Genomic DNA, 10860 nt, shown 5'->3' with positions numbered 1-10860 from the left:
ACAGCGGGTGGCGGGGCACCGTACGTGGCTCAGCACGAGAGCCCGGTCGCCGAGGCGGGCAAGCGAGTACGGTGGCGCAGGCGGGGGTGATGGCAAGGGCGGTGGCCGGTGGTGGCGATGCAGCGCAAGGGCACGGCAGCAGCCGAGCTCTGCCTGTGGCCGAGCGCGTGAGGAGAGGGAGAAAGAAAGGAGAAAGAGGGAAAAGGAAAAAAAGAAAAGGGAAAAGAAAAAGAAAAGAGAGAGAGAGAGAAAGAGAGTTGCGGCGAGATTCTCGGCGGCGACCACGGGGTCGGTCGGGCACGCGCGGCGGTCGGGCGGTACGCGACACGCGGAACGAGAGAACAGAGAGATGAGACGGTGATTGTTTTCGGTGCCGGGTCGGCGGGATCGCCATGGAATTTGGAGTTCGGACAGGAAAGGGTTTAAGGAAGGATTGAGCTCAACGATGAAAAAGATTTGAAAATTATTTTTAGCGCGTGATTTATTTTAGTAAATTTTTCGGGATGTCACAACAGACGAATAGAGGCATGTCTTCCGCGAAGCTCCGTGAGTTCACCTTCTTCAGTGGCCAGTTCAAACAGCCGGTGCAAGGTATCAATTGCCAAGATAAGAAAGGTAGGGCGATAGAGGGTCACCTTGGCGTAGTCCACGTTCATGATGGAAAAAGGGGCCTGGTACGCCATTGATCATGACCGAGGAGGAAGAAGAGGAAAGGATCAAGGCGATCCAGTTTCTCCACTTGACTGAGAAACCTCTTTTTTCCATAAGCTCGAGGAGATATTCCCAAGAAACTGAGTCAAACGCTTTGGCAATGTCGAGTTTGAATAGTAAGGTTGACGTTCTGTTTTTGTGGTAGGCTCTGGCCAAATTGGGTACATACAGGAAGTTGTCCTGGATGCAACGCTTCTTGATGAAAGCACTTTGTGAAATGGATATGAGTTTATCTATTTGGGAGGAGAGCCTGATTGCCAGGACTTTGGAAATGAGTTTGGCGAAGGAGTGGATGAGGCTAATTGGCCTGAAATCAGTGATCAGTTCGGAGGTTTATTTTTTTGGGAATGAGGGTGATAATAGCCGAGTTCATGCGCTCCAAGGGGCCGGTGTTGAGGAAGTACAGGCAGTTAAAAGCATCCAAAACCTCTGCCTTGATGATGTGCCAACAAGACTTATAAAATGAAGCCATCCGGCTCTGGCGCTTTATCCGGAGGCAGACAGGAGATGGCCTTTTTGATTTCCTCCTCCGTGAACGGGTCATCGAGCCCCTCCTCAATTTCTGGGAGTTGCAAAACGCCCCAGTTAAGGGAGCGAGCTCTGCTCACTTTGGTGCCCAGCAAAGTCTTGTAATGGTCAAACGCTTCTTTCTCCTTTTCATCATGGTTCCAAGCAAAAGTGCCATCCCTTCTTCTCAGTGCCGGAATGAAGTTCCGTCGTTTCCGAGCTGACATCCTTTAGTGGAAAAATTTGGTGCAGGCATCACCATGTTTCAGCCAGGTGAGGCGAGAGGTCTGTCGGCGTCTGGCGCGTTCAATCGCCGCCAGCCCCAGAACCCTCACCTTAAGGTCTTTTAGCAATCTGGCTTCTTCCTCCGAAAGCACCCTGGCCTCTTGTGCTTGATCCAGGCGCAAAATGATTTCTTGAACTGTAGTCTTGTGCTGTAGGATATGATAGCCTTCGCATATGTACTCCCGCCTCACCGTGTTATCAAGCCCGTACAAAAGCGGTACAACTGTACAAGCACCGTTGAAAAATGGCGCCCTCTCGTCTTAGCTCCATTTGGAGCTCGCCGTCTCCTTCACCAATCACCGGAAGAAACCGACGCGAGGACTTAGCTTGAACATTGGTGGACCTCCGTTACAGGATTACAGCTAATTAATCAACCATTGCATCACATCGCTCAATTAACAACCATAATACGCATAAGCTCACCCGCAGATAGTGTAGTTTAGTTTAGCTACGAAAAAGCTGGACGACGGAGGACGAACTGAACTGCCATCATCAAAGTTTCAAAAAAAAAGAGAAAGAACTGCCATCATCAACAGCTAGCATCGAAGTCATCATCAACCGTTACTTAGCCTAGCCGGATGAGATCGTCGCGAGTAGTGAGGCAAATCACGAACGCCTCCGCTTTTCTACGCGAGCCACATGCAAACATGCAGGACGCGGCTCGCGGCGGATCCGGCGGGCACACGTGCTGCGCCCTGCGGCCGCCGCGAGGTCTGGACGCGCGCCCACGCCAATGCATGGCCCCGCCTGGCCCCCGTTCTTCCTGGACTTCCCCAGCCACACCATCCCAATGGGTGGCAATGCACACCAGCCCACACCCACCTTTGGTGTGGGGTTGGCGGGTCGCGTTCCGGAACGTGCTCCACCTGTTGTTCGTTTCACCGTCGTCGTCGGATGACGGGCGCGAGGCAACCGTCGCCGCCGTGCGCGATCGTTGTTCGTTGCTGCTGCTAACTATACGAATATTATACGATACCACGACGTACCTGACCCCGTCAAACGAGACCGTCGCAGCCGCCAGGCCCCACGAGCCAAGCCGGCCTTCTCGGGTTCTCAGTCTGGTCGCCCGCCCGCCCGTGTCCAGCTCAGCGCGGCGCCTCCGAGGCCCACGCCCAGCGGGTTGGATTGGGATTTTTTTCTGTGTGTGTGCGAGGTGGATTGGGAAATAGTAGGAAATTTACCACACCGAGAGGCGAGACGCAGCTAGAGAAAACGGAGTGGCCACGGGGGGATCGCAACTGAGCGAGAGCCGAATCAAAACCGCATTGCGTGTTCGTGCCGATAAAATCGAAACGGCTGCACCGATCGAGATCGAGCGAGCGATCCCTCCTCCAGCCCAGCCATCCTCCTCCTCGCCACCCTGCCTAGCCTGACCTCGTCTCCTCCCACCCCATCCAAGTCGGCCCCCGTCCGTCTCCAGGTCAATCGCGTCGCGTGCGCGCCCGCGCGCCCACGCACCGCGTGGCGGCCACGATCGCGGCCTCCCGCTCCCGCTATATCTGCGGGGCCGCGGCGCTCCTCCTGACCTCCTCGCGCGATCCTCTTTCCAGGTGGGGCGGGCGTTCCTTGCGACCGAGCACGCGCGCGGGCGGGGGACAGCAGCCGCCGCCTCAAGGCCGGACACGGACTCCGTCGTGGTCATCCGAGCGAGGGTTTTTTAGGGCGGCGCGCGCGCGGGAGCGGGTGATGGCGATGGCGGCGGCGGCGCCCGCGTTGTCGCCTGGGACGGTGCCGCTGGGCGTGCTGCTGCGGCGGGAGGTGACCAAGGAGCGGATGGAGCGTCCCGACGTGCTGTGCGGGGAGGCCAGCCGCAGCCGCAAGGGCGACGACTTCACGCTGCTCCGCGCCGGCGCCGGCCAGCGCGTCGCCGGGGACCCCTCCACCTCCTTCTCCGTCTTCGCGGTACCCCCCCTACATTGCTCTGCCAAGTAGTCTACCATCCTCTTGTTCTGACGAGTCCAGGAGGTTCGGGATCGGGGAAGGCAGAGGCCGCGTCCGCGTCCCTGGAGTTGTGTGTGGTTTTGGACATGCAGCGCAGGGCTCTCCCTGTTTGTACGTACCTGGCACTACGCGCTTGCTTTTCGCCTTTTCCGATTTGCAATTGGCACGGCTGTTCCAACTTTTTGGGTCAAGAGAGAAAAAGTTGTTGGCGTTTCTTTTTTTATGTATAACAGTGCGTGCTGCGACCATCATGCATACGAAATGTCGGAAACTTTGATCGCCCTGGTGATTGGTCAAGGTTAATTTGAGTTTACCCATGCTCTCATATCTTTATTTTTGTGCTGTTATGAGTGGTCGCACTCTACCAGGAAGCAGATGGGTAGTGAACTCCTGTGGGTAGATCATTTTGGTTTTGCTGTGTTTTGGTGATATAGTAGCTATCAGTTGGTACATCCGTGATCATTCTGTTTTTTATCTATCTCATCATTGATCACTGTCTTTCTTTAATATTTATTTGATTGTTGATCATGCTCTGTTGATAGCTGTTTGATGGGCACAATGGATCTGGAGCTGCCATATACGCAAAGGAGAATCTGCTGCCCAATGTCTTGCGTGCCATTCCTACGTGCTTGAGCAGGGATGAGTGGCTTGCTGTGCTCCCACGTGCGCTTGTTGGAGCATTTGTCAAGACCGACAAGGATTTCCAGAGAGTAGGTAATGAATTAGCCCTGTTCTTGTTCAGCTTAGGATATTTAACGCCGGTTGCACGTTTCTTATACTTATTTAATTCTTCAATAAACAGCCATACATGGCACATGTTTCTCCCTCTCTCTTTTTGAAAGCCATAAGGCAGTGGTGTTATTATCTATCAATTTCTGTTCTCCTTCTTGAATAGAATATGTGATAATCTTGTATGTAGTTCAGATTTGGTTGTATAACTTGCCTTTTTCCTGTTTACATGTCTTTTAGATACCTGTAAACATGAGTTATGCCCTTTCCTTTTAAGAAACGTTCCTTTTATCATTTTCAGCTGGAACTTCTGGTACAACTGTGACATTTGTGATAGTAGACGAGTGGGTTGTAACAGTAGCATCTGTTGGTGATTCACGTTGCATACTAGAATCTGCTGATGGCTCAGTCTACTATCTATCTGCTGATCATCGTTTCGACTCCAACCCAGATGAGTAAGTTTCGTTTTGCCGCTGATGTAATTGATATTTGTGCGATTCTTAGAGTCTGCTTGTTTTTCAGGGTTGAACGAGTAACTGCGTGTGGGAGTAAAGTTGGAAAAATGGATATTGTCGGCGGCCCAGAGGTTTGTAACTCATCCTGAATCCTTTGTGTGCTTGAATTAGCATATGAAGAAGTGTCATAGTGTGGATGTTTGGTGTATAACTTTCCACTGCCTGCAGTCACCTGTTACTCCATGATTTAACTATCGAATTTGTGTATTTAATTAGGGAGCTAGTATTTTACCTTTTCTCGAACACTGCAAGTTCTCCATTATCTATACTGTTTAGCATTTTTGCTAGACTTCAATATTTTTACCTTGTTATTAAGTGTGTTGGTTTTATAGATTATATCTGTTGTATCTTCAGGTTGGACCTCTGAGATGTTGGCCAGGTGGCTTGTGCCTATCTAGATCGATAGGGGATTTTGATGTTGGTGAATGCATCATCCCTGTTCCACATGTTAAGCAAGTGAAGGTTTGTTCATCTCATTTGAATGCCCTGTTCTGCAGTTCACGTGTCTTGTTCTAAACATGCACTGCCAACTTAAGTTCTTGGAGATCTTTTTTTAGTGTCATCTGCTTTTATTTATGACCCATGCAGTTCTCACCCTGTGACCCTGTCTATGATGCTATTTGATCCTCTAATCATGTGTGTTTTTTTACAGCTTTCCAATGCTGGAGGCAGAATTATCATCGCAAGTGATGGCGTTTGGGATGATTTGACTTGTGAAATGGCTCTTGACTGTTCTCGTGGGTTCCCATCAGATGTAGCTGCCAATCGAATTGTTAATGTAACTCTCGTCTTTTCTCTAAAGAAAGAAGACTCGCATTATTTCTTTGATTGATCTTATGATCCTCAACTTGGTACTTTTTTTATCCTACTTAGGAAGCAATCCAGCCTCAGGGAATCAGGGATGACACTACTTGCATTGTGATCGACATACTACCTCCAGAAAAACTAGCTCCAACTCCTCCTAAGAGGCAGGGAAAGATTGCGTTCAATAATATGTTTCGCCGAAAATCTGTAGATGTGCCCTTTAAAACAAATAGTGAATATGCTGAACCGGATGTGGTGGAAGAAATATTTGAAGATGGCTCTGCGATGCTTTCTAAAAGGTAACATGTAGTGGTCCTAACAGTTTTTGTTTTTTCAAATTCTTCGCTAGTGCTATAGTTTGTGCCTCATGTATTTTTAAAAGTAAAGAACATAAATTTATCATAAAAATATAGTTGGCCTTTCCTTGCATTTGAAAGACGAGTACTAGCATCACTATAAATTGTGATGGAGATGTCCATATGTGTACCAGTGCACCAATGTAGCGTAGATCTGGTCACTTTGATTATGTCCTTGCGTTTATGGCAATGAAAGAGACCTTTTTAGCTCGCACACACTCAGCTAGTGTAATTGCTATGGTTATCTAGATCTGATACTCCACATGAGATTGTCCCATATGAGCAACAGCAGATCTTGCTGTTTGCTAAAGAATAGCAGGACTTTTAGTAACTATCGGAAACCGAAAGTGGCACTATTGATTGATGTCTTGATGGTATCAGCCACACAGCCCCATCTTTGTTCCCATACATGTAATGGTCAGTATATTGTTTGCTGATTCCTTTCCCAACCCCCACAACCTTGGATCCTCTTCTTTCTTTTGACCATTCACATGTTAGTTGTCCACAAACCATCCAGATCTGGTTGATACACATACTAACATTTGGATGCGCTGTAATATCAATAGTATTTACACTTTATCTTGGTTGTTTCTATCCTTTTGCTGTTTAAGTTTAGTACCAGAACTAAAAGGGTTCCATAGTTGAAATGAATAAAAGGCAGAGTGCATAGTCTTCATGCATTATACTGTCAATTATGCCTCCTGTTTGGGTTTTTCCACAGGAATCCGAGTTTATAATATGAACCCAAATAAGAAGTACACTTGTATTATTTGTTTAGTTTGATTGTCTATTTTTAGCTAGTTTCAAGATATAGTCCCTGATTTTGCAATCAACAGATATTTTGATAAATACTCATTACGTGCAGGCTAACCACCGGATATGCACTTGAGAAAATTTTTGCGCGCTCTAGTTGTGCGGTTTGTCTGGTACGGTTGAAATCTGGGCAAGGGATTTCGCTACATGCCAACCCACTGCAACATGAAAAACTACAAGGTTGGCAAGGTCCTTTCCTGTGCCATAGCTGTCATGATAAGAAAGAGGCCATGGAGGGTAAACGAAGACGAAAAGGTATAACATAATAGTTTGGTTATTCCCTTGTTATCTGACATATATTCATTCCTTTTCTTTTCTTTATTTTTTTTTGGAAATTCATCTGTACATTCAGTGTACTACATTGGTTAGCTGGCCTTCCAGATTGCTAATTTGTCTTTGGTGCATGTTTGTCTTTGCAGATTCTTCACCAACTGTCTTTGGTCACATGTGCTAGGCCTGCCTGATTGCCGGAACCATTATTTCATACCACTAAAGATTCTTTTATTCATAGCTGGAACCAGTAGTCAGCCCATAACAATTCTTTGGATAGATTGACCGTTTCAGTCGAGTAATTCAACGTATTCTTGACAGACAGCCTGGAGATCTATTCATCTGTTGGACTATAGCATAGGAAAGCCCATCTTATTTTTCAAAGGACCACGGCTGTGTTCAGTTCAGCCCAAGCTGAAAGCTGCTTCTACGGCATTCAACTGTACAGAGGTCGCTGTCCTTGTGCATAGAGGTCTATATGATCATCGATATTCTTGTAATTTTTTGACGCCAGTTCACTGACGACGCCCGAGAAAAAAAATGGTAAGATAGGGCCTGTTTAGTTCCCAAAATTTTTTGCACAGTACCCGTCACATCGAATTTTCAGACACATGTATGGAACATTAAATGCAGTTGAAAAAATAACTAATTACACAGTCTAACTGATTATCATGAGCTGAATCTTTTAAATCTAATTATTTCATAATTAGACATTATTTATCAAATAACAACGAAATGTGCTACAGTACCAAAAACCTAAACTTTTCACCAACTAAACACACGATTGTCTTTCGAAATTTACTGCTGATTCTTTTGCTGTTCGAAGCTTTGGATTCTGTCGATTGATGGTACTTGGACTGCCCGTGCCCGCTGTTGCTAAACATCCGCTGTCAATCACCGGACACCGGGAAATCAGTATGATCCATGTACATCAGACCCGTTCCAGCGTACTACACACAGTATGGAGTAATAACTAATCTCCATCATCAGTGCTGCTCGTCAAATAACTGTCATCCACCCATACTCTGGACCATGTGTCTACGCCCTGCCCTATGCCCTGCTCATCATCCAGATGCGCCATCTTGTCGCTTGCTATGCTCGCTCGCGCCAAACGGCCAGCCAAAGCCATTCGTTGGCCGCACTGTGCCACGCCAGTGTCCGCCCCCGCACATTTTTTTTTAAAAATCCAGTGTCCAAAAAAAAAAAATCCGGGGAAGGGAATCTCTGCCCCCTTCCCCGGCGATCGCTCTCCCCCCACACTGTCATCTGGCACATCCGTCGTCCCCGCCTTGTCTCCTCCGGAGCAGAGAGGAAGAAGGAAAATGCCGGTGAGGGATCCCCTCCCGGAGAGCGGAGAGCGACGACGACGCGAGGACTGCAGCGCCACACGATAGCTACTACTAGCTACGTCGTGCCAGCGCGCCTGCTGCCCATGCCGGGACTACGGCTCACCTACCGTGGGTTCGACGCGCCGCCCGACCGCTACGCTTAACCGCACCCCATTGTCCATTGATTAGGCGGCCCAGACCAAACAGCGGTGGCGGCGGCGGACGACGAGGCCATCGGCGAGCACCATGCCGCGTGGCACAGCCGTGGGGACGGAGAGCAGAGAGCTTCACCGCTGCCGTCGCCAGCCGCCAGGTGTAGCTAGCATCCACGGCAACTTGTGCGTACGGCCGGCCGGCGCCATGTACGTCACTCATAAGGCTTGGCAGGGGGTGTGTTTGGATGTGGTGACCAGCTAGCCAGCCGGATTATGTATTATTCGTGTTGGCAACTGTACAGATTAGTAGAGCAAGAAAAAACGTACAATGCGGGCTTACGTGTCTGTGACAAAGTGGGTAACGCGGAAACTGTACCGAAGCAATCAGTGTGATCGCAAATCGATAGTCGACTAACAACGCCGTGATTGTGATTTGCGAACCGAACAGAGAGGATCGAGCTGACTGACTTGGCCGAGTTTGATGAGGTGCGCATGGAGAGAGAAGTGAACGTGTGATGCTTAGCTTACTCGAAATCAGACGGGGTTCGAAAAGGTCGTGCTTCGAGTAACCAATGGCCCAACGAAATCAACGACGACATTGAATTCCGAATGGACAGAACCAAAAAAAAAGTCATTCTGAACCGATAGGGGTTGCTCCAGCAGTGCGATCCTTTGTTCTATCTGTAATCTTGGCCTGGTCAACATAGCGTACGCGCGTCATCAGCAACACAATCACCTTTAATTTGCTGCCGGCGATAACTCTATCTGAACATCAGAAACGACAGCGGGTACGGCACTCTGCTGCCTTCCGGCGACGTTAGCCGTGTCCGCGAGCGACACGTCCTAACTGGGATTATTGCTCACAGGAATGGAGGTTTAAAGTAATAATCAAGAAAGATGTCACGGCTCGATCGGCGAGGACGCGAAGGAAGAGCACAAAAGGGATAATTAAGGGGGGCCATCCATCAGTGCAATTGGACGACGTAGCTCTCTGCTGCTAGCTGGTTCATCGATCGCGCATACATCCTTGTCAGATTTAAACGAGTTTTTTTCCCCCGATCTCGCTCTCTGAATCTGCGCGCACTGTTCCGCAACCAGACGAAACATCTCCTCATCTTCTCTGATGAAGAAGCATGCGTCCCCTTTTGCAGTGGATGATCGATCATTCCGGGACCAGCTGTGTGTACATGTCCGGGGCAGGTCATCGCCGATTCGCCGGGTGGATGCATGGTGTGCCAGGTTGGTCCGCGTGTCCTGAGCTCGATCGGCGCCGGCAGCCGCAGCTGTGCAAATGACGACGGCGTCGGTCGCTGCCGGTCAAGCGCTCCACAGCGACGCCCCCCTGGCTCTAATGGCGGGCGGGCGAGCAGGCCCTAGCAACGGCCCGGCTGGCGGCTGCGCGCGCGCGCGTGATGGAATGGACCCATGCATGGGCATGGTTCGCGCTGCCGTCAGGTTAATTAGCAGTAGTGTCTCGAGCCTGAAATGCCAAGGGATGATAGCTTAGCTAGCTGGCGACCAGTTGTAGGCTCCGGTCGGTTCATCATTGGCTTGGGGCTGGGGACGACACGACACGGCACGGCCGGCGTCATATCATGGAGCTACGGAGTACGGATACACGTACTCCCTTCGTTCTTTTTTACATGACACTGTTGGTTTTTTTTTTCAACTTTGACCAATATTATTTAATTAATCAGTTAGTTAAATAAAGTGAAATAAATATTTTTATGTCTATTATCAAGAGTCTTTTGAATCTAACTTGAAGATTTAGCTATTTGCATAAATATTTGTAGAAAAGACGAATAGTCAAACGAAGAAAAAAAAGTCAATGGTGTTATATATTTAAAAACGGAGGGAGTACGCGTCAGTTGACGATCGGGCTGTATCGCAATTAGTGCGCGGTCCGTTTCAGGTTATGGCCAAAAAGTTACTGTGTGTCATCCGCTGCGGGCCTGCGGTGGTGGGTTGACTGCTGGCGGTCCAGGGCTTGAGGTCTTAGACGCCTTACGGTACTGTAAGCTTGGCTACATGCATGCCGAAAGAGAGGAGCTAGCTTAGCCAAGTGCTGTGAACCATTATTCCTATTTCGACCAAGTATGATGTCGGGTTCAAGACTCCAGTGCAGCCCCAAGTTATCTCCTATCTTCTCGGAAGAAAAAAAAGAACGTTACGCACGGTTTGTTTGAGTGTGATTGGTATTAACGGAGATTCTTATACTATATCTTTATTCTTATCCAGTACTGTAGCATGTAATCTCATTCAACAGGTTGATTTACGTCGCATCAGCCGCGCGTTTACTGTTTCTTCGTCCGGTCCGATCATGGCGAGACCACCAAGTCACATCAACGCGTCATCTCGATGCCGCTCTCCTTTTAATACAGTTATTATCGGCGCCATCAGGTAGTTTTGCAGTGCTTATCTTCTCCTCGATCCTTCGTTCACCGTC

General features: G+C 48.9%; 1 protein-coding gene across 2 annotated transcripts; it reads left to right on the top strand.

Moving 5' to 3' along the window:
* The first annotated feature begins 2765 nt into the window (after nucleotides 1–2765).
* LOC120660890 (probable protein phosphatase 2C 69) lies at nucleotides 2766–7531 on the top strand. 2 transcript variants are annotated; one of them, XM_039939553.1, is made up of 9 exons: nucleotides 2766–3405; nucleotides 3987–4158; nucleotides 4475–4628; nucleotides 4696–4759; nucleotides 5043–5150; nucleotides 5341–5466; nucleotides 5562–5791; nucleotides 6714–6916; nucleotides 7253–7531. In XM_039939553.1, the coding sequence occupies exons 1-9, from the start codon at nucleotides 3190–3192 to the stop codon at nucleotides 7285–7287; spliced, it is 1308 nt and encodes a 435-aa protein (XP_039795487.1). In that variant the 5' UTR covers nucleotides 2766–3189; the 3' UTR covers nucleotides 7288–7531. The 2 variants fall into 2 exon arrangements, with proteins under 2 accessions (XP_039795487.1, XP_039795486.1); XM_039939552.1 differs by having other exon boundaries at nucleotides 2772–3405; nucleotides 7081–7514.
* Nucleotides 7532–10860: the final 3329 nt, after the last annotated feature.

Source organism: Panicum virgatum, chromosome 2N (assembly GCF_016808335.1).
Source record: "Panicum virgatum strain AP13 chromosome 2N, P.virgatum_v5, whole genome shotgun sequence".
Lineage (NCBI taxonomy): Eukaryota > Viridiplantae > Streptophyta > Magnoliopsida > Poales > Poaceae > Panicum > Panicum virgatum.
The sequence above is the reverse complement of the archived record's forward strand: the minus strand, read 5'-3'. Positions and strand labels throughout refer to the sequence as shown.

Bases quoted from the DNA above. Each gene is read 5' to 3' on its own strand.
- LOC120660890 (XM_039939553.1), top strand. From the start codon at position 3,190: ATGGCGATGGCGGCGGCGGCGCCCGCGTTGTCGCCTGGGACGGTGCCG. The intron at 4,760-5,042 runs GTTTGTAACTCA...TTGTATCTTCAG, and splicing joins ATATTGTCGGCGGCCCAGAG to GTTGGACCTCTGAGATGTTG. The intron at 5,792-6,713 runs GTAACATGTAGT...CATTACGTGCAG, and splicing joins TCTGCGATGCTTTCTAAAAG to GCTAACCACCGGATATGCAC.